We start from the raw sequence: 23590 nt of genomic DNA on the forward strand, positions 1-23590 counted from the left end.
CAACATACCATATAAGTAATATTATTTCCCAACTTATCGGGTCTATTGATTTAACGAATAAATCTCACCCTTTGATAAATTAAAGAAACGAATACTAAGTACATGTGCTTGTTATTATATCGGGATTAAGAGTACGCACATCCATAATAATAGAGGTTCTGTTCTTTTATGCAGTCAGTATAAAAGGAACAACCTCAAATGACCCTACTCTATACACACATAGTGTACTAGTGTAATTTTATAGTTAAGATAAATTAGTACCAAATTACACTACAATCATTCCAATGGTTTGTCCCAATCCATTTTGGTTGTGAGCTTCTATTTATAATTTATAAGGAACTGATAACATGATCTTCTGTGTGACACCACACACTATGTTATCTACAATATAAATTAAATGGACAACTGCATTTAACTAAATATAAATATTTGACCAATGTGATTCTCATTTCAAAATAAATATTTATACAAAAAGCTAGGCTTTTAGTATACATTCTAACACAAGGCACGAGGGAGCCTTCCATGGAGCTTGGGGGCACCTTGGACGCTTGATGGAGGGCGCCCTCCATAGAGGTTGAGGGTGCCCTGGATGCTGATGGAGGGCCCCTCCATGGAGCTTGGAGGTGCCCTCAGGAGGATAAGTAGCGATAAAGCAGGACTTATCTACGCGCGGCTGACCCGGGGATTGGAGGCGCCCTCAATGAGGTTAAGGACACCCTCAACAGGCTATATATGCCTAGTTCGACCAGCAGCAAGAATACAATGAAATCTGACAATCATTCTTCCGTGTGCTACTCAAAGATCGATCCGACAAAGCTGTAACTCAACCCCGACGACCAGAAGTTTCAAGTTTACTGTTCTAAGTCGTTGGTATAATTTTCTTTATTACTTTAATATTGTAATTCAAAACTGTAATTTTTCAAACTGATAGTAATTGCCCAAAGTAAACGCTCAACGAGCGTGAGCCTTGGAGTATGAGTCGCCACAGGCTCCGAATCAAGTAAAACTCTTGGTGTTCGTGTGTTTGCATTATTATTTTATTTCCGCTGCATATTACTCGAAAGTTTTCCGAAACAAATGTGAAAACCACGAACGCTATTCACCGCCCTCTAGCGCTTTCGATCCTACATGGACCTTATCGAATTACTCACAAGCTGAGCTTAGAAGCTTATTATATGCACGACTTGAAGGGCAAAGAGGTCGAAAGCCCTTGGAATGTTGTTCATCTCTAGCCTTACCATCTCTAGAAACCCCGAGTACCTTTGTCTTATTTTTAGATTTTTTTTTCTTTGTACTTACTACTTTTTCTAGTAAAAGTGTCACTCTGTCAATTCTGGTCTCCACAAAAGTTATATCGAGCTAACTCCCATGATCTTATATTAAGGCCTCCATCAACTTCTCTTTCGACTTAAACATAGTAACATATCGAGCTAACTCCCATGATCTTGGATCAACGCATCCATCAACCTCTCTCCTGACTCGGATATAACCACGTATCGAGCTAACTCCCTTGGTCTCGAATCAAGACGTCTATCAACTTCTCTCCCGACTTGAACATATTCGAATATCAAGCTAACTCCCTTGATCTCGGATCAAGGCATCCATCAACTTCTCTCTTGACTCGGACAATAGTGGATCGAGCTAACTCCCTTGGTCTTGGATCAAGGCATCCATCGACTTCTCTCTTGACTTGGACATAGTCGCAGATCGAACTAATTCCCTTGTTCTCAAATCAAGGTGTTTATTGACTTCTCTCCCGATTCGGACATAGTCACGGATCGAGCTAACTCCCTTGATCTTGGATCAAGGTGTCCATCGACTTCTTTCGTGACAGAGTCGCGAATTGAGCTAACTCCCTTGGTCTCAGATGAAGCATCTATCGACTTCTCTCCTAACTCAAAAATAGTCGTGGATCGAGCTAACTCCCTTGGTCTCAGACCAAGGCGTCCATCTATTTCTCTCCCAAATCGAATATAGTCGTGGATCGAGCTAATTCTCTTGGTCATAGACCAAAATATCCATTAACTTCTCTCTCAATTTGGGCATAGTTAAAGATCAAGCTAACTCCCTTGGTCTTGGATTAAGACATCCATTGACTTCTCTCCTTACTTAAACATAGTCACAAATCGAACTAACTCCCTTAGTCTCAGACTAAGGTGCCCATCAACTTCTCTTCCAATGCAAACATAATCGCGGATCAAGCTAACTCCTTCTCCCTATGAGACGAGGTTGAGTCATTATCTCAAAATCGTTGCAAAGCCCAAAAGGTGCCCTTCTTAAGTTCTAAATATTTTTCTTACATTCATTTGGTAGCCAACGCCGAGGCATCCAAAAGTTTAATAACAAAACAAAAATCTTACTACAAAAGACAAAACCTAAATCCTAGTTGGCCATCATGTCCTCGAGAACATTGGCTAGTACTTTATAAGGGTCTAGAAAACCCAATGAAGTCCCAAGGGCTAAGTGTCCAACTTCTTAGACTTGCTCATTGCCCCCTCCAAGCCATGGGTCAGCATGAACATTGCCCGACTGCCTAGGATGTCATAAAACTCCTGCAACTTGAGGAAGACAACTTTCCTTTGCTCCCATCGACCTTCTTCGCTGACTTTATAGTTCTCCAACTCGGCCTTAAGTGTCTCCTCCTTAGTAGCCAGCAGCTCCTTTTGGTTGACTTCCTCAGCCACCTGTTTCTCAGCTTGCACTCAGCATTTCTCAGACTCCTCCCACTGTTGGGTAAGGCAGACGAGCTCTAAGGAGTTCATAGTCACCTCTGGCTTGTGTGCAACCGTCTTCTCCTTATGAGTGAATGCCTCCGCCATAGACACCTCTAGATATTGACTTTAAAGGGCCAGCCGAGTCTCCAACTCCTTCACTCGAGCCTCTAAATTGGTTACTCACCCCTGCGCCGCCTCTGCCTTTGCTGCCTCCAAGTCCTAGGTCTAGAGAGCAAGGCGAGCTTCCAACTCAGCCATGCATTCCTTAGCAGCTCGAAGAGAGCTTGATAGGTATGGTAGGTGGGTGGTCATTTCCAAATGATCTGACCAATGTTGCACAGACAAAAGGATTTAGCCTACCCAGGAAAAACAACCTCACACACACATACCTTGGCCATATTCAGGCTCGGTGAGTTCTGCAGGGCCCAAAGCCACTTGTTCTTCGTCACTTCCACCTCTGTGGCCTGGATTCAAGCCAGATAGTTGCCTGGTGCTGGCGACACCCTGAAGGTGCTTGACACGCCATGCCCACTAGTGATCCTGAATATGAAAGGGGAACTTTCACTTGGCTCTGGGTGATCCGATGAGGGGACTTCAATTGGACCCAACCTGGACTCAGTCGGCTCTCCTCGTCGTGAAAAGACTCAATAGGCCTTCCATGGAGTTGAGTCTCCTTGTTGGGTGAAGACTTAGCAGGACTCTCTTCAGGTTGAGCCACCTCACCGAGCGGGGACGTCGTCACCTCTCCTTATGGAGGGAGCCTTAGAGATGGGATTTGTCTGCGATAGGGGACTTGGTTTGACAGGTTGCCTCTATGACCTCTTTCATTTCCGGTGTTGGAGGTGTTCAGTTGGTTCATCAGAAGAGACAGACTTGAACTCCATCGACGAGCCGGTAGCTTATTAGCAAACGTGGCTGCTTGATAGGATGGGTGACTCGGTTCGACACCTTGTGAACCTTCAGAATAGGTGACGGCTGGTTCGAGGCAGGCCTTGGACCACTTCAGAAGCCTATTGCAGGATTTCATAGACATAGTCTTGGCTGCACTACAAAAGAAGCTTTCAATTAATTGTTACAAAAATGGCAGCTACAGCAAACTTGCCAAGGGGAAGTCGGAGCAGAGTTGCAATTGGACTCAAGCCCAAGTAGAAGAGCAAGCCATCCTTAATTAGAAAGTTAACGTCAAAATGGAGGTCAGTCAGGGCCTCAGAAGACTCCAAATAGTCTGACTATAATTTGTACTTACCTAAAGAGGGAGGAGTCGACAACTCAATCTACCAGCTACTTGGCCAAGAAAAGGAGACAACTAGCTTGATAAAAAATAATGAAATTTTCAACCCTTGTGAGAAGTCAAATACTTCTCTAAGAACTGACACAATAATTAGGCAGTGAAGAAGAAGACTCTAGCTTCTACTTTCTTAGGATAAAGAAGTAATGAAAAATCCTAGGGCTGAGAGAGATTCGGTATAATCGAAAGATAACGGCTACACTACAAATAAGATAGAAGAAATTCAACGCTAATTGTTGTAACAGGATATGAAAGTACTCAAAAATCTCACAAAATAAGTTTGGGAGGTGAAACCTCAATTCACTCATCAGCTAGCCGTAGAAGAAAGTGATAAAGCCAGCTAGTGGCTGATGAGGTTAATCGTTAGGTCGGGACACCCTAATTCTATGGCCCATGGGTATTTGGAAATGTTACCAGAGCTCATCTCGATCATCTAGGGTGTAGGACGATGCCGTGGATTCATACCAAAAAGACGAATAAGGGCCAGAGGAAGGTTTGTCGATCTCAAGAAAGCGAGAGTAGGGATGTAAGACTTATTGGTAGAGGATCGCTGGAAGCTGAGAGGAGTTGAGGAACAAAACAGAAGGACAACAATAGAGAGATGGAAATGCTCAACTCACTCCTCTGCCTACCCTAATATAGCCCCCCTTCAATCAAAGTTGTCTGATGAGAGATGTGAAATGGGAGGCTACTGACAAACATTGAGGATGCTTGGGTGCATGCAACGTTGAGACATCTCCGGGTGGTGTTTGTTTTGATATGTTTTGGCATTGATGACATAGAAATGCTTAATCCCTTGTGGCATAAGGAGTATGGGTAATTGAACAGAGTACTTATGATACGGGTTACATAGAGAGTGAGAATGATGGTACAAATATGAGCACTTGTACGTTATACCTCGGATACCCTCTCAGATCTGACACTTCGTTAGACATGATATGAGAAGAGATCTACGTATTTTGTATGCTTGTGTTTTCTCTTTGATGATATGTATTTACCCTTTCATCAAAACAAAATTGATAGGGTGCCCAGATCTAGGAGATCTCAGCCACTAGGTTAGTCAGTTTGTCATGATGGCCTTGGCAGCTATCACGATCAAAGCATGCCAGCATTTATGGCGAGGCATGACACCCTAATCGAGCTACTCAACATCGCCATCTGATAGACTAGACACCTCGGCCCTGCCATTGGATCAAGCATCATGGCCCCCAAGACCCCATCTTTCTTCTCAATCAAATCCTCAAGGTCGCCTCAAAGCACACCCACATTAATGGCCAGGCATGACGACATTAATGGCTCCCACATGCCGACCCGAGTAGGAGCTTGATATGCAATCCCGCATATCGCACACTTTAATGGTTTTTGATCTCGCTTATTACTAAGGTACTAAAGGTTGACCCAGTCTCGCCTCATGATACTAGCTTTCTGTACAACATCATTGCCCAGTCAATTGGACTCCCACCACCTCCTTCAACTCGACTTGGCCAGGAGACTTGTGATATGGGAAAGATGGTTTACCCTACATGGCATGGAAAAGTCGAGAGTCAAGAGTCAAGCCGGCCTATAAGGCAGATGAACCCGGCCAAGGCGAGACTAGAGCGTAGGCCCTTCTAGTTATGTCCAAACCTGGTTCGACTCACATCCTATGTGGATTCGACTCTGGGACCAATGCCACTCAGCACCTGACTCCCATCTACGGGACCAATGCTACTTGACTATTAGTATTAGCCCTAAACGCTAATTATAAGATAATTAGGCTTATTGGATTATTGAATTAATGATTAATTCAATATAATAATCCGATCCATTAAGAGGAAGATAAAAAGATAAAAAAAAACATGAGTTCATATGATAGGTCATTGGATTAAGTCTAACCTAAATTATACTCATTGAGTTAGACACAATTCGATCCAATTGTTAGATTTAGTCCAATTCGAATTAGACTCATGAAGTCAATTTAGATTGATGAGGGTCAATGAGTTAGACTCATTGAGTGAACTCGAATTCATCAAGTAATAGAGGAAGACCAAAAGGTTCTTCATAAAAGATGATTAAGATTAATTCATGAAGGAAGATCAAAAGACATAAGACTCTTCATGAAAGATGATTAAGATCAATTCATGAAGGAAGATCAAAAGACACATGACTTTTGGTATTCCTTGGATGAATACAAAATACAAATTCTATTGATTTTTGGCCATGTGAACAAGGATGTTCATTTTTGTCTTCTTCTCCCTCTTCCTCCTCTTCTTCCTCTTGGTTAATCCTTCCTGATGGCTGACCCACTCTTGCTTGCTAGTACAAGAAGGTGGTTCTTCTCCAAAGCCGTGTTCGCCCGACGGACGAAACATGTTCGTGTGGATTCCATAGAGGCAAGATCTGCATTTAAAGAAAAGTTGCTACCGAGATAGCGAAGGACACGCAACAAAGGTATAATATCTCTGATTAAACTTAGTATATGATTTTCCTTCGCATGGATCTTCTGGAGAGGATCTAGTTTGTTTTTCCATTGCGGTTTCTTGTGTTTAGTGTGCTAGATCCTTACATTGACACCCAACTCCTGGACCAACGCCACTCGGCGCCCAACTTCGAGAGCAACACCACTCAACTATCTACTATGGGACCGACGCCACTCAACACCCAACTCTTGGCTCCAAGACCCTTGTCACTCAGCGCCTATGTAGGCACAATGTGGCCAAGAACATGGAGAACGTGTGAGTGGATCACTCCCCTCAACCCGAACGTGGGAAAGTAGAGAACGTGAGTTCCGCTTTCTCTGCTAGGGTACAAGTATAAAAGAGAGCCCGCCCTCACAAACACAGATATACACACAAATTTAGTTACTTTTTTCTAACAAGATAATATTTTTCCTCCCCTTTCTTTTCAATCATCGAAACTGACTTAAGTGTCGAAATGACTACACCAATGTTAGCTTTGGCATCCATTTTAACCCTACTCACTGCAAAGACCAGATACCTCCGACCGTCACTAACATCCTCATTGGTGGTTCCCTCTTAAATTTCAGACGGGATCAATTATATTAGATTTAAAAGAAGAAGAAGAAAAAAAAAGACAACTTTCACTGGACTACACAAAGAACCTTTTTGTCAGATTTGATAGATACTATGTTTGTCCAAAAATGGATCCACTGAGGAGTTCTTCCTCTTTCCAAGTTGAAGGATAAGTGTGTTGATGTGCCATTCAAGGCGACCCATGCATAACATTCATCACTTCGTTTCCAATTAAAAAATAAAAGAAACATTTAATGACATAGATTTGCGGTCAGTGTTCACTAATTAATAAAGCTAAGACCTTCCTTACATGTAATCCAAACTTAACAAAACGTAATATAAATCATTACACAAAAATTTATAATTATATATTTAACAAGTGACAAATTAATGTATATAATAATTATTATACAAAGAAAAAAGAAAGACAGTTGCAGTATTCTAAGTTAGTTAATCTTTTGTAGTAGTAGTTTAGGACCTCATATTTGCTCTATCGGGTTCCAAGCAGAAGTGTCCCACAGGCAATGATCACAATAATGACTCGTACTCCCTGTAAAAGAAGGTAACAACAACAAAAAAACGAGGACAAGTAAAGAGTCATTTTTTTTATTAAAAAAATGTTGAATCACAAATATGATGTTTGTCTTATTTGGAAACTACATTCTTGAAATTTCTTTTTCTTTCCCTACCTTTTTGTTGTGCCGGAATAAGTCAAATGAAAACCCTTTGCATTTGATCAAGATCGATAATTAAATTTAGTTAGAACTCCCTGTGAGGGTGTTTAAGATACCTGGGCAAGCAGTCTTCCGTTTAAATTTGAAGCGCCAACGTCTTCAGGGCCCAATTTTGGCAGGCTATAACAGATATGCTCACTCAGCATCGCTGTGACAGATGGATCATTTGATAACTTTGCCTACAATGTTTTACCATATCAAAATAAGTCATTCTTTCACAGGATACCTGTTGCTTGAAATCCAGCATTTACAAATTGCCAGTTAGTTCTGAAGTCAGTGATTAGGATAGGAAAAAAAAAGAAGCAAAAGAGAAATATATCCCAAAAAATAGGTTGGTGGGGAATGTTAGTTGCAGATGAATGCCACCAGAGAGAAGACACTCAGTACCACCACTTACGTGAAAGTGGGAGTGTATATGTAGCTCTGGCTGCATATGGTAAGCATTTATAATTGTGGCTAGCATATGGGTAGGCTATACGTAGTTTCCACAATCTTACCTGCAAGGCCGATAATAGCCACATGGATGGCTGTCAGTGATGTCAAACCAAGAGGGGAATAGTTGCATTAATCTGTCAGTTGTTGCTGTGATATTTCATTTTTTATCTAATATAGCTTAATATTAACCGACCCACCTAGTGGGATAAGACTTGGTTGTTGTTATAATATAGCTTAATGTTTAAGTTTCGGGTTAAAGTTTATCATGCAACTAATTGTCTCGTCTCTGTTAAAATGATGGTGTGCCGTATATTGCATGTGTGCAAAACATTGTTTTGAATGCCTACTGCCTACATGGATAAAATCAATCTTTTAGATTTTTAATTGGGTATTTGGGTCCAAGTTCGAACTGTTGAAGCAGATATTACAGGTAATTCTTACTACATTTTAAATTATTCAGTTCAAATTCTCTGAAGTTAAACCTACATTTTCATATCTTTATAACTAGCAAAAATTAAAATTGTTTATGTATTTTAAAGTTATTAGATCATGTTAATGTCATTTATTAACAAGAATCATATTGAACTTTTCAACTTTTAAGTCTTATTGCATTTACATATAATTCCAAGCAATCCATGTGTGCATAAGTGTGTTAGTAAAGAACATCTAGACTAGCACCTTCACATATTGTTTTGAGTTTAAAGATTTGCCAACTTAACCTAGAAAGATTTCTCCAGCTTGGTTAGATTTTTTTTTCAAAAGGAAAAGATATCACAACTTAAGTCTGTAGAAATTTGCTTAGTAGTGCATATTAGGCGAATTGACTCATGGCGTGTTGGTTAAAAAACAACTGGACCAAAGGTGGGTGTGTTCTCTGTCATTGTTTGTTGAAGCATAACCAAAGGATAGAAGGTGCCTTAATTAGTATTACATTATGAAAGCCCAAAGTTTACCAGCATGCTAATTAATTAATACAAAAGAAGGCAGAGGTAAGAGATTAGGAGCCCGAACCTTTCCATGGGCTTCTGCTCTTATCTTTTCCTCCATGGACAATGAACCATGACAAATCTTGCAACTTTCAAGGAGAGTCCTCAGTTGTTTACTCCCTGTGGTAATGCATAAATTCCGTGGAACCCATATGCCAAATGTATCGAACACATATCGTTCAGTTCGAGTATATAGGAGTTCTCTTGATTCAGATAAAGTCCAAGAAGCTACTTGCTCGCTACAATTGCCACTGCAGAATCTACAGTAGAAAAATTCCTGGTCTGTCTTTGTACTACAAGGATTATCAATATTAAAAGGCTGATTGAATGTACTTCTTGACTGCTCACTTCCCTTCAAAAAGCCATGACTTTTATTTTGATTTTCAGTTCCATGCATAACTAGATTGACATCATTTCCAACATTCTCAGTGATCCTGGATTTTCCAACATCTTCTTGATATACCCTCAGGAGCATATCATCAGAATTTTCAAAGGCTGGATTCTTACCAAAGTTATGATTTAACTTAAACTCAGTGGAAACACTGTATTTTCTCTCCTTAATAGTTTCAGATCTAAAAGGCTTTGTTCTAACATTTGAATGAAGTGTCTCTTTGTCATCAAAAGGGAGATAATAATCTGTAGTGTATGAGTTATCTGAATCCAAATCATTGGCATCCTTCTGCAGAATATCAGATTTCATTCCAGCACTAGCACCAGAAACGTTGGGTTGGAATGCTACAGAAGAATCTTTTCTTGCCTTGAAAAAGTAAGCATCTGCCCTACCTTTCACAATCTCTGCAAATTCATACAAGATGGTTTTATTCAAAATAGTTTTAGACTTAACTTTCTTTTAAAAGCTTGGATGTTGGAATATGTAGGGAATCTGCATATGTGCTTTTGCATTTTTTTACATCAATAGCATTGAGCTTACCTGATCCTATATTCTTGACCTTTTGATCGAAGTCTGAAAAATAGGTTTTCTCTGCCACAGCGTCCAGCTTGGTAGCTTTATCGATGTGCTGTTTTTCTTCTTGTTTCTTCAAGAGATGTGGTCTGCCAAACCTTTGGTCATTTTGCAAGTCAATATCAGAAAGCATCTCTGCAGAAAATGATTTTGCCATTGTTTGAGAAATGAATTTTTTCTCAATACTTTCTTCGGATGAGATTCTCTTCAAAGAGCCTCCCTGCTGATTCTTGCTAACGAGTGACATGTTAGAACTAACATTATGCTGCAGTCCCTACAGCGCAAACAGTTTGAAAGAATTAAAGTTTCAAGACATTTTCATGGATACAGGTCCAACAGATCAAACGTAAAACTACAAGTACCTCAGATGGATTACTTTCAAAAACACTAATCATTGTCCTCACGTTGCTTATTGGGCTTCTCGACAATGAGCTTTTGCCACTTCTTTGATCTTCCAGTTTATGACGGAAGGTAGTGGTTTCCTTGGCAGCAATTGTTGATGTTGAGATTGTTTCATGCTCCCTTTGAAGATCTGAACTCTCTTTTTGGAAAATGTCTCTTTCTTTAACACTTCCTTTGGCTAACTCTGTCATTTGTCCTTCATCTACTCCATTTTGTTCATAGCTGTTAGTTCTAAGCGAGCCCTGGGAGTATTTTTTAGCATCTGCAGACGATGTGGTGCTTGATTGACCGTCTGCAATGAGAATTACACATTTCTGTGAGACAATTACTATCAGCGTTTATTTCTTTTAAATGTCATATTGCGACCTTGTTATGGGACTTCTTTATATATATATATATAACACAAATTCCAGGTCTTGATTAGTCGGTGTCTAGGTAAATGGTTTGTGAAATCCAACATTTTGAGGAAAAATCAACGATGCATCCCTAGCTCTAATCAGTAAAACTTGATTTATTTGGATCAATATGAATGAATGGTTATTCAACAAGCACCATATCCCACTTGTCCTTTGGTATGGAATTGCAGCAACTGCCAAAGATGACCTCTCTTGCCCTAAAGGGATTACTTTCAACCTCCACTGCAAATTCAACTATAGCAATCATGCTAATTTGAAACTTTTCTGTGAACCTGAGGGGTTGTTCAAATATATCCAAATGTTGGATTTTTAGTCTTCTCTGTTATTTGAATGGGATAAGGACTGCAGCAGGCACATTCACTGGAATAGTGTCAAATCCACCTATTGCTGAATATTGGGCTGCACTTCAAGTATATTTTTCCTCAAAATAGAGATCAAAATTTGTTGAAAGTATATTGCACCACTCACTCTTATTGAAATCCTGAACAGAATGGAGACATGTCCAGGGATTGTATGAAATCTAATTCAAGATTGTTTTTACCTTAATGGCACTAAATGGAAATATATAAATAGGGATGATAACCATTTTGCAAATCCTCTAGCTAATATAGCTAGAATGGCAACTAGTTGATTCAAGATTGTTTTTACCTTAAGTTGCCGAATCTATTGTAGAGCAATAAAATCAAGGTGGTTCAAAAAGAAAATTTTGATTGAATGCAGACTGGATACATAACTTGACCTGCATGCATTGACTGACTAAACTCATGTCTCTCCTCCTTAAGTTCTACATTATTAGCTGTCCATGTAATCTTAGCTTTCTCTCCTGCAGCTTGTAAACCAAACAAAGAAAAGATCTAACGCAATCCAGTGAATATTCACAGAAAGAATAACAGCATTACCATGAACATTTTTCTCAATGTCTTCATCATGCAACTCCGGGTGCTTCCTTCTGAGTTTAGAATTTCTCTTAAGAAACATGATAAACGAGTTTCAGAAGAAGCATCAGAATATTCCTCAAAAAGATTAAGTATCATAAAAGCGAACAATGGAAAGGCTTGGGATTATCGTACTAGTTCATGGACCCTTAACTGTTCCTCTTTGCTAAGTAAGAATCTCAGTGTCACATTGACAATGCAACCATCTTCAAGAGGAAAAGAACTGTCTAATCTCCCCTTTTCAACCACTGAGATGGTCTTGAATTCTTCCAAGTGGCATAAAAACTTCTGGTTAGCATTTAGTAGGATACAGTCATCAAGTTGGTAGTCAGAAATCAAATACATCAATGAATTTCACCTGTTCGAGAAATCAACTTCCCATCTGAACCGTACAGCATGACTACTAGATTCTCTCTCAGAGAAACAACAGGGCTGCACGCGGGATCAAATAGGATAAGTATCTAAGGTTTTCGATTGTTTTTATTAACACAAAGAAAATAACTCATCAAAGGACACTACCAAGCGCACCGATCAAGAAATGTTGACAGCGGATAAAGAGGGCATTGTTAATTAAGCATTCAAGTGAAGAAGAGAAAAGAGACTTTCAAAAGGAATGCTCACAGTGAGACTTCCCCGCTGCCCATTGTTTGATATTCTCTCTTCCCCAAGGTAACTGCAGCGAAAGCGCCTGAGCGCGAAAGACGAAAAGGGATACGAAGGTAGCATACAAAAAGAAACCCAAAAGGGAAGAGGAACTAACATACCTTTCAAAGAGAAAGAAGACTTCGTCTTCGCCGTCGGCGAAGTAGAGGAAGGGGGTTCCACCAACTCGAGAACTGCAATTTGAGTAAGATACTGAGGTGCAAATGGCACGATAAGAGATCGGATTTCTTGGGAGGAAGAGCTACCTGAGACTTGGATGGTTCCTGGCATCGCCAACTCGTTGTAGGGATGCGCTGAACTGGCTCCTCCTCCGCCTCCGTCCTAGTGGCTGGCCGATGGATATGGAACACATCGTCTGTGGCTGAGCCCGTAGAGGCCGATGGGAGGGAGGGAACAGCGGGCCCCTGAGAGTGTGGCCGCGTGCAAGCTCGAGGACGACACGAGTGGCTAAATGGTTGGCTTGATGTTCCGGATGATTAGGAAGCATGAAGCCATCTCAACCGTCCAATATTGCCATGATACCAGATCCAACTGTATCAAGCCATGCTGCTCGACTTTGCTAGTTTATTTTCATTTTACCTTCTAAATTTTCATTTTTTGCGAAATACTCACTATAATTTGTTTTTGTTAGTTTACCTTTTTTTTTTGTTATTTAAAGATGACAATTTTCTACCAACTCAATAAAAAATTTAATACCCGACCCAAATAGAGCAGGATACGAAGAGATTTTTTAATCCTATTAAATAATTAATTAATCAGATATGAAAAATTTTAAATTCGAATATAGAGATATTTTTGTTAGAAGCACATCGATACCCAGTTTTGATAGAAGCATACCTAAATCCAATCGGAATATTATATTAACTTATTTTTATATATATTAAAAATTAAATTATTTTTTAATTACACTTGAATCTTGATGTTACATCTTTTTAAAATGCTTATATTGAATGATAATAGTTAGATAGAATAAAAAAAAATATAGATATTCGATTTTTTGATAAGTATTAGGATGAATATTCAATCTTCCGATAGATAGGTACAGGACGAGGACGAAAATTGTATACCATGGGATGATAAAATAAATAAGGTTGGAAATGGAAGAAATAAAATCCTATCTATTACCGTTAGTATTGCTATTGTTAGTTTAATGACAATAGCAGAGGTCTAGGGGTAAAATCAACTTCCCCTTGCATCTGATACATCCCACGAGTGCTTGAGAAGATGGCACCTCTTTCATGCATAGGCAAACACGTCTATGTATAAAAACTATTTTGGCATTGATCTGAAAGAGAAAAAAGAAGGGTTTTAGCTCGTCGACTCGAACGATAGCTCAGGCTGCTCCCAAGATCGCAGCTGAGTTTGGCACTGTCACTTATTTCAAAGAAGTGCAGCAACAAGCAAATTTTAGCTTTTACAGACTGTTTATCGTCTAAGGCAAAAGAAGCTCCATGGCCCTACCCAAAAGGCCGACCGACATCAATCTGAAATCTTAATGCAGTAAGTCCAGACAATGAACCACCCGATCAGGAGAGAAGAAAATGCTGCCATTCCAATCAGGAACGGCCAGCCGGCCACCAAGATCCCCACGAAGAGCACTGCTGTGAAGGGGGAAAATGATCTGAAGACTGACATGCCATCCACCCACTGCCCTTTCCAGAGGATGAGAGCAGCCACGTTTAACATGTTCCAGTGCACAGAACCACGATATGCCAGCTGATTCAGGCAGGCAGCAACAAAGACATGACAGTTGCAGGTGAAGAGGTTATAGTATTTGTGCTGGAAGTGCTGCATATTTGATTGTAGCGTGTCGTCCCATGAGATTGCAGTCCCTAGTTCGGCGTGTCTGTATGGCTGCTTACATGTATGTGCCGATAAATTAGGTGGAAAACAGCACTGCCACCACATCCAACAATCTAGAATTAGTTTTCTCTAATATGCCACTATTACTTGAGCATTTAACATCTAATTGCATAAACCTGGATTAATCTCAAAACTGAAAAATCATGGAAAAGCATGATAAAAGCGGAATGCTTAGAAATAACTTGCATAGGCATTGTGTCACCAACTTGATAGTTTGTGATTTTGAGCAAATCACACTGAGAAAAGCATGGATATTCATGAAAATGATGTGAGAGAAGCAGGAATCTCCTTCTCGGTTGGCTAGACAGCATCATACTTGCAGCACCATATGCATAGGTGAGCCAGTATGTAAACATGTTACTTGCATGATACATATTGTTGGGAAGCTAATGATCACAAGATGAAGCAAAAATCCATTAAGAATCAAGATAATGCTATCTATCTAAAAGAAGCATTATTCCAAGTGAAAACAGACAATAATTTAAGTATCACCAATTGTTTCTCAGAGTCTTACAAAACAAATGCCAAGTGAACTTAAACATATCTTGATAGCATGGAATTTCAAAAGCTAAATAAATTAAACGACAGTACTCCCTATGTAAATTGATTCAGAATGTTATTCATGTTCTTATGGTTTCTTTGTATCACTTTCAACTATCTCAAACAAGGTATGTTATATTTTGATGAAGATTCTCAACAAAAAGTTAGTGGCAGATGGTGGGATTATGCAAAAATCAGAATAAACAGCACAATTACACTTAAGAGTACATTGGAGTTGATATCCTAAACTACAAATGAACCCAAATCCTACAAAAATTAGAAGAAAAAAAAAAAAATTCTACCTGTTCCCTGTCAAGTTGAAGATATCTGGCAACAGCACCATATGCAAAATTGTCCACATTCACAAAATTTGAACCAGCAAAATCCAAAACATTCCCATCTTCACGACCAATTCCAACATGGCCAATAAAAGGTGCCAACCATGAAACTATCGGAAGAGGAGTCCAGACTATGCAGCAAGGAAACTTAGCCTTCTTAGGATCCACTTGATCAAGTGGCCATAGTGTATTCAACCTCTGGGTATCCCTGATATCTTCATCAGCATTAGCAGCTTCAATCTCTATCGATGTAACTAGCCTTGGCGACATTATGGCCACAACTATGTTTTTTGTATATTTGTGATCATGTTAAAAATGAAATTGTGCTTCCAATTATTTGATTAAATTATGCTGAATGATAGAGGAAAAAAGAATGAGAATTTCCTTCAATTATGATTCAAAGTTTGACAGATTCTAGAATATAAATTGTAGCTTAAAATGCTACCCAGTAAAATACATGATAAAATCCAAATTAAGAAAGCATGGCTAAGATGTAGTAAGAAGTGTGGGATATTTTATGTTGTAGGGGCAAGTTTTTGAATTAAGAACATGAACACCGGTACAGTAAATATTTTCCAGAGTTGACATACACATTGCCCAATTAAATTATAAATAGCCCAACTTTCTCAAAGTTTAAACTACTTCAAATGAAAAGAATAAACAATTGTACTTTATAACTCTTCTTCATTCACATACCTAGTGCTCACAAATAGATTAACATGAACTTAACTAAGCTTGGTTCATTTAATGCCTGCAAATAAATTCTGTTAACTGTAATGCTCATGAGCACTTCATGAATTCAAGTTCATTTACATGAATGTTCATGAACTAAGCTCATTTGAGTAGTTGTACAAATAATATACAGCCTTGAAGTTTTATGCATAAATTGCATATCTACATGTTACATACACATCATGAAACAATAACAAAAAGTATTGTTGTTGTCAATTGAGGGTACCCACTACCACAGTTCACTACTACTTTTCACATCCTATATTCTCCTGTCACGTATCTTAATTCTCTCGTTGTCGTAGGTTTCTTTTTGCAAAATCTCAGGGTGAGCTAAAGAAAAAATTTGACCAGCCTTTCTCCCATCCCAGTACCTATTCACTACTGCATACCCATACCAATTTTGTGTTGTGCCAACACTATCAGGCAGGATTTGTCAAGTCCAGGTAACATACGTAGCCAAGGCCTCACACAACTCTTCACTTTTTTTTGTTTGGGCTTTGGACTGGCATTGGTGGTGTTTTTCTCATGTTAACCGTAGATATGTTTAAAAAGGCAACCAAAATGATGTAATATACAAAGAAAATGTGTACTTGAAGGTTTATAGGAGATATCAAATTTTAATTAGTATTGTTATGAGACATTAAATTTATACTTTTTATCAAATTTATTAGTATGACCATAGCATTATACGTCATTTAATCTTATAAAAAAGATTGTCATTTTAAAACTTAGATTTATTAGTTCAATCTTACATATAACATGTTCAATACCTACTCTATAAGCTAAGTTTTATTACATAACTCAGTTGAACTTGTTCAATCTTGTACGGGGGACATGAGCTTGGCCCTAAGTATAAGCTAAACCTCTACTTGAGCTTGACAACCACTTTACAAAGGAGCATACAGGTGATTTTTTTAGTTTGATTGAGCTCAACATAGCTCGTGCTTGATTGGTTTTCAACAAACACAGTTGAATGCAATTGAACAAAACTCAGCTAGTTTCAAGTCCTAAGGCCTAACATACATGGAAAATACAAACTCAAAAGTACACAACATCAATTCTAGTGATAACCCTCAAAGGCCACTGTACAATCACTTCATCCACTGCAAATTTTCTTGGTGCAACGGTAAAGTCGTTGCTTTGTGACCAAAGATCACGAGTTCGAATCCTGGAAACAACCTCTTGCAAAAAGCAGGGTAAGGCTGCGTACAATGGATCCTTCCCCGAGACCCCGCATGGCGGGAGCTTCGTGCACCGGGCTGCCCTTTTTTATGTTATAACAAAAAGTGTGTAGCGCATACAGTAGACTGACAAAAAGGTTACTCAACTAAGGTGCTCGATCAATATGACTCACGTGTACAAATGCCAAGAGCATAGCAAGGGGCATGAGGAAGACTTCACAATGATTAATGAAGTTCCTTATGCCAAAATATGCCCTTTTATCCAAACACAGCCCATTTGTCATATCATACCATAACTACAAGATCTATATTCAATTAACAGAATCATCATCAAACTTAGAGTTTTATAGCCAACAAACATCTGAGAGAATGTCCTCAATGTTCCAATGCATGCAAGAAATGAAAATTGTACTTCGCGCTATGGAAGTAACTCCCTCGAGACAAACCCTAGACCACACACGAGCCATAAGCCGGGGCCAAAAAAGAACTAAGCCAGTATCACTCATGGTTGGAAAACCACAAGTAGGTCCAAGTCAAATGCTAGCATAAAACCCATTAAAACAGGCTTCTCTTCCCCAATCTCCATGCACCGGTAAATATGAGAAGTTGAGCAACAATAGGCAGAGAAAAACCAACCTTTGGAGAACTGAGGAGGACATTTCCTCTTTCAGGTAGCGATTAAACAGGTGACAAAAGCAACCTTTGCTATATGGGAAGAGGAAAATGCAGAGCAGGAGAAAGCAATCGGGAAGGAGAAAATTGACTAGAGAGATGCATGAACTTGGACGAATATGGCGGCCCTCAATATTGGCAATTCTAGCAGACCTGCAGGAAGGCACCCACGTCTCACCGGACCGCCTCACGTGAAATTGATTGGCAACGGTGTGGGGGCATTGACGTCGCAAGATAAAGACGAAGCGGTTCAAATTGTGGGTTCCGTCTATCGATTTATTCGCTCAGAGTAATCTTTTTTTTTTAAATTATCATTTTAATCCTTTGAATCTTTTTAATTTTTTTACGCTCACTTTATCACTAGGACTAAGACTAGATTACAACTAAATCTTGAGTGAAGTTTAAGTTTAATTCATTAAATTTATTTATTTATCAAAGTGGATGTTTATATAAACATTTTTGAAACTGAGAATGAGTTTTTATTCTCAAGGTGTGTTTCCTTCCTCTCAGAATAATGTCCGATAAAATAACATAATCTTTAATAGATAATTAAAATTATCAATAATAATCTTCAATCAAATGTCCTAAAAGTGTTTTCTCTTAATGTTAGATTAGCGAAATAGACGTCCCAGGACATGACTATATGGGAGTTTACATAATAGAGCCAAGGTTCGATCCTTAGCAAAATATCGAGGATTAAAAAAAAATCCTCCCATGTATTCGCTATCTGTAGTTCTCTGATTTACCTCCTCCTCTAATGATCATAATCGTGATGCATTAATCCCACATATGATTGCATACATGTATATAATCTTTTTAGTCATTTCATATTACTGAAAAATAGTTTAAGACTGTATCAGTCAACTACCCTCATCAAATCAAACTCACAAAATTATTCTGTATTCGATGAACAGTGTTACCAGTTAACTGGTAACTGTATCAGTTGACTGGTATACTATTTCAGCCCAAACTATATTTTGGACTCAATTTCAAATATGCACCAAAAATTCTATAGACCTCCAAAAAATCTCAAATTTTGTGGAGAGGTTTATTTTACCATTGTCTACTTAGAAAAAATATATTTAAAAAATATATCTATCATGGATCCTAAAATTGACACAAAATCTGAAACTATCTAAATTATTCAATTGAATCTTGATCTAAAGTCCTAATTTTTGTTTTCTCTTGTTATATATGGCCATACTAATCCATAATACATCTCTATCATTAGTTTATATGACATTTATACATCTAAAATAATTTTTCAAAAAATATGAATTCCATTTCATATTTCTTGCATGACAACTCATCTCAATTGTGTCAATTCCTTCGATTTGATATTCAAGTTCATCTTCAAACCTTTTGACACATTTCATGACCCATCTAGAATCTCAAGCATGGTCCACTTGAGATTCATTGACCATGAGTTCTAATTTGACTCTTTGAGTTCCTCCTAGAGCTCTTAATCCTAACTATCTCTCTAGGTGACCCATCTAAAAATATGAGGCCACAACAGTGCATCTTGAGTGACACTTGACCTACAAATTTGACCTTCTTAACCTTAAACACCATGCCCTTGGTTAATTTCTCCTTATCTATTAATGGCTTTCCCTTGCCATTTCTTGAACTCTCCTTACTATAGTCATATGTCACCCTAGCATATAATTCTTCTCTAGTCTTGGAGGATTCTCCCTTATCATTTGCACTTGCAATCATTGCATGTGACCTTCTTTTGACCTTAGGAAAATTTACTGTGCATACCCGCCAAAGTGTTCCATGGGTAACTTCCCCTTACTCTTATTTGATGAAGATCAGTATCTCAAACAGGATCTATCATTATTGGATCTTTGACTACCCAACATCATACCTAATCCCTTAGATCCAACATTGAATCTCTCAAGGGATTTCTCAAACCTATCAAGCTTTCCCCTCAAAGTTTGATTTTTCAATTTTAGATTTCTAACCCTGGAATCCATTTTTCCACCATGAACATTCCTAAACCTACCCTTCCTAGGCATGTGTCTCCCCTTCTTGAGATTAACATCTAGGGTTTTCACCATTTTCCTCTCCTTTGGTAAAGTGGGTTATTTTTTGTTAGGTCTAGCCTTAGAGTATGATTTCCTAAGGTTATCCACCTTGTTAACCTTATTCCTATCATTATACCTAAATCCATAATTATGAATGGGTAAATAACTAATATTTTTATCTCTAATAAGCATGCCCCTAAAACTTGAATTAATATTAGAATTAAATATCAAATTAGGGATTACCTTCCTACCTACCATTGGAGCTCTCCCTTGACATGAGCATCCACACGGCTTCATTCTCCTCCATTGCTTCAATTGCTCTATCTTTATGAGCGCTCGCTTCCTTGGACATTTTGTGTGGTAATGTCTCCTTTCACCACATATGAAGCAAATGATATGTCACTTCTTCTTCTTAGCACCATCCTTCATACAATCCACATTAGATTCTAAATGAATGTTAGTGGGTTTAGAGTTTACCTCCTTTACCTTCTTGAACAAAGGACACCTACTCTTTGAGTGCCCCATTTTTCCACACTTAAAGTACTTGATGTAGTTCTTCTCACTCTTCCTGGTAGATGAGGTTGAGGGTTGAACTTCCAAGACTTCTTCTTCATCCGTCTTGGATTCTTCTTCCTCCTTCGAAGACGTGGATGATTCCACTTCTTACTCCTCCAAAGATGTGGTCAATTCCACTTCTTCCTCCTCATCAGATATTAAACACATATCAACATCCGATTGATCCTTCTCCTTCTCTTGGTCCAGTGAGTCATTCTCTTTGGGCTCCTCCACTTCTTGTGCTTATGTAGGATCTTCATGAAGAGCAATCACTTTGCTTCATAGTTCATGAGCACACTTGTACTCACCTACACGCAAACCAATATTAGAAGGTAATAAATTCAATACAATTCTAATTGTTATCTTGCTTGCCTCCGATTATAGCCTTTGCTCCTCAGCCCAATACTGTAGTCAAACGCTTTCCCTTCTTGTCCATTGGAGCTTCGAAAGGAACTTCCAACGCAGTCCAATGGTCCCATTCCATTTGGAACTAAATCTCCAAATGCTTCCTCCAATACTCAAAGTCTTCTCGATTGTATGAAGGTGGAATTCAGATATCTCATCCTAATAGTCCTTCCAATTCCATCTTCTTCCTCTAGCACTTGCTCCTCCCGGCGATTATTCCAATGAAAAGTGACCACACTTTGATACCAATTGTTGGGACCTTGATGCCCAGCTAGAGTGGGTGTATAGACAATCCACCCTAAAGTGTTTGTTTGCTTCCTACACTGTTAACGGACAACGGAAATATAAATACAAAAACTAAACTAAAACAAGAAATCAAACATAACACATTGATTTAACATGGTTCGGAGATTAGGACTCCTATTCCATGGCGTGTCCATATGGTGGATGATCCCTCAATCTGTCAATGGATCAATCCTTGGAACTCCGGTTAGCTCAAGCCTCCTTGTTAGTGGAGAAATCTTGCCACAACCTTGATCAAGAGCACTTGGATCACGAGAGTTTGAAGACACTAATTAGGGGTTAACCACCTCTAATTTTGTCACCCAAACCAGCTATCCCAAGCTCTATTATATAGAGCTTGGGGAAATTATCCAAGCTATTTTCCCACCATCAGTCAACTAATAAAGTCACCATGCCCTATGTGGAAAATCGATCGTTACACCCTAACGGTTCTATACCAGTCGACTGGTGTCAGGACCAGTCGACTGCTCCATATCGGCTAAGAAGATATAAGCATTCTGTTCGTTCCCAATCGACTGCCCAATTAACTGATGAAGATATCAGTCGACTGGTAACCCTAGAACAACAAACCTAGGAATTCCATTCGTGATTTGCTGGTTCCCAAGAACCAATTGACTGGGACATATACCAGTCGACTGGGACATATACTAGTTGACTGGTAAACCTTAAACTAAACTTAGGATTTTACCCTGAGTATAATCACTCAAACACTCGTCCTTGCCCCTACAACTTTGACTTTGCCTTCTAGCCTCCTCCATCAGTCTTGAATTCCTTAAATGCTTCCCTATCCTTCACGCTTTTCATTCAAGAGCTTCTTCAGCCTTGTCCTTTGTTATCAGGTCTTCCATTGCCAAGAGGTTCCTCACCTCTGGGACTTCAACCTTGCTAAGTCACACTTGGACTTACGTTGCCAAGACTACACACTTAGACTTACACCGCCAAACCTCCACACTTGGAATTTGTCTTTGACACAATATCACACTTGGACTTTGATTTGTCAAGATCATAATTGGACTTTTCTTTGTTGTACCTACATCCTGCACACTCACAAGTGCATATCAAATACAACAATATCCTAACTTAAGTCTTTCCCAAACATCAAAACATAGGGTCACACTGATTGCTCCAACAAGTGCTTTAGAAGATTTGTTTTCAATATTAGAATTACATGAGTCTTAGTGTATAGGACCAAGAAAGGAAAAGGTGTCACATCATAATTTAGCATGACAAGCTAAGAAGAATGGACCAGATTCAGATTCATCTATTGACAAAGATGAAAGAGCTTATATGGTAAGAAAATTAAATAATTTTTTTAAAACTAATAAATTTAATAAGATGCAGACCAAGAAATTTATTCCAAGAAAATTACGATGCTACAACTACAATGAAGAGGAACACATCAAAGATAACTGCTCAAGATTGAAGGACAAAGGATCAAGAAAATCTAAACAAAGGAACTTCAAAGCAACATGGAATGAGTCATCATTAGAAGAGTCTGAGCATTTAGAGTATGCTAGAATAGCATTAATGGTAAGTCATCAAGAAGAAAACATTGATGAAGGGGGAGTTACTTCAGAAGAAAGCAATAATGAAGGGGGGAATCAAACTACAAATTTGACACGGTAAGTGAGGTATAAGGTTTCTGCCTCCTGAATAATTATATGATGGTATTAAACTAATGTCTAGATCATTATTCAAATTAAGGTCCAAATATGTTAAATTATGAAAGTGTACAAGTTCATCCTGACTGTCCAAATGGGATCACCCGAATAGCTGTCAACCTCCTGTCAAGATGGGTCCAAATATGTTTAAAAAAAGGATAATATTGAATTAAAAATTAATTGAAAAATAATTATACATACTCAAAGTTGAATGTTTCACCAATTTTAAATTTTAGAAATATTGGAGGGCTAAATTGGTATATTAGAATCCATAGGAGAATACTACAAGTTCCAAACAAATTACATTCCTAGAAAATATCTAATTAATACAGTAGGTAGAAATTCATTTTAGATTCCTAAATCATGCTTAGCCTATTAAATTAATTTTATATGCTTGCTTAAATTTAGTTTAGTTTAATTTTTACATTGTTAGAAAAATTAATTATTTCATAAATCTTCTATTCATATTTTGTATTAGGATTTTTTTGTATGAAAAATGTGTGAGATCTCGGAAAAATTTAATTAATAGGGTTATTTGGAAAATAGCCTTATAGAATTTTTTCGAAATTTTTAGAAATTTTCTGAGGATTTTTCGGAGTTCGTACGACAGGTTTTGAGGGGATCAATTTCGGACACGGATAAAGCCTGTTTGGAATACCCGTTTGTGAGGAAATATTTTATTATATAATTCCTTTTTTCTTATATTTCCTCCTTCCCCTAAAAATGCCGACCCGACTTCCCCCTCCTTCCCCGATCTCCCCTCTC

The 23590-nt window shown here is 38.5% G+C and overlaps 2 protein-coding genes across 11 annotated transcripts; both read right to left on the bottom strand.

The window, feature by feature from the left end:
• Positions 1-7336: 7336 nt before the first annotated feature.
• LOC121981881 lies at positions 7337-12966 on the bottom strand. 8 transcript variants are annotated; one of them, XM_042534648.1, is made up of 12 exons: positions 12794-12966; positions 12650-12721; positions 12507-12558; positions 12244-12317; positions 12021-12151; positions 11850-11916; positions 11684-11779; positions 10495-10826; positions 10100-10406; positions 9194-9963; positions 7804-7926; positions 7337-7563 (listed from the first exon to the last, which is right to left on the bottom strand). In XM_042534648.1, the coding sequence occupies exons 1-12, from the start codon at positions 12816-12818 to the stop codon at positions 7504-7506; spliced, it is 2109 nt and encodes a 702-aa protein (XP_042390582.1). In that variant the 5' UTR covers positions 12819-12966; the 3' UTR covers positions 7337-7503. The 8 variants fall into 8 exon arrangements, with proteins under 8 accessions (XP_042390582.1, XP_042390584.1, XP_042390581.1 ...); XM_042534650.1 differs by having other exon boundaries at positions 12414-12558; XM_042534647.1 differs by having other exon boundaries at positions 11690-11773; positions 12507-12573.
• Positions 12967-13809: 843 nt separating this feature from the next.
• On the bottom strand, positions 13810-17992 carry LOC121981882 (protein REVERSION-TO-ETHYLENE SENSITIVITY1-like). 3 transcript variants are annotated; one of them, XM_042534652.1, is made up of 3 exons: positions 17839-17992; positions 15254-15640; positions 13810-14444 (listed from the first exon to the last, which is right to left on the bottom strand). In XM_042534652.1, exons 2-3 carry the CDS (start codon positions 15557-15559, stop codon positions 14028-14030), a joined length of 723 nt encoding a protein of 240 aa, XP_042390586.1. In that variant the 5' UTR covers positions 15560-15640; positions 17839-17992; the 3' UTR covers positions 13810-14027. The 3 variants fall into 3 exon arrangements, with proteins under 3 accessions (XP_042390586.1, XP_042390587.1, XP_042390588.1); XM_042534653.1 differs by having other exon boundaries at positions 15254-15570; positions 17839-17981; XM_042534654.1 differs by having other exon boundaries at positions 15254-15497; positions 17839-17979.
• Between the last annotated feature and the right edge of the window lie 5598 nt (positions 17993-23590).

The sequence above is a fragment of the Zingiber officinale genome, chromosome 5A (assembly GCF_018446385.1).
Source record: "Zingiber officinale cultivar Zhangliang chromosome 5A, Zo_v1.1, whole genome shotgun sequence".
Classification (NCBI taxonomy): Eukaryota; Viridiplantae; Streptophyta; class Magnoliopsida; order Zingiberales; family Zingiberaceae; genus Zingiber; species Zingiber officinale.

Coding starts and splice junctions, on each gene's coding strand:
- LOC121981881 (XM_042534643.1), bottom strand. CDS start 12,818: ATGCCAGGAACCATCCAAGTCTCAG. Junction 9,964..10,099: donor GGTCAAGAATATAGGATCAG/GTAAGCTCAATG, acceptor ATGAATTTGCAG/AGATTGTGAAAGGTAGGGCA. Junction 7,564..7,803: donor ACGGAAGACTGCTTGCCCAG/GTATCTTAAACA, acceptor CTTCTTTTACAG/GGAGTACGAGTCATTATTGT.
- LOC121981882 (XM_042534652.1), bottom strand. CDS start 15,559: ATGTCGCCAAGGCTAGTTACATCGATAGAGATTGAAGCTGCTAATGCT. Junction 14,445..15,253: donor TTCAACTTGACAGGGAACAG/GTAGAATTTTTT, acceptor ATGTGGTGGCAG/TGCTGTTTTCCACCTAATTT.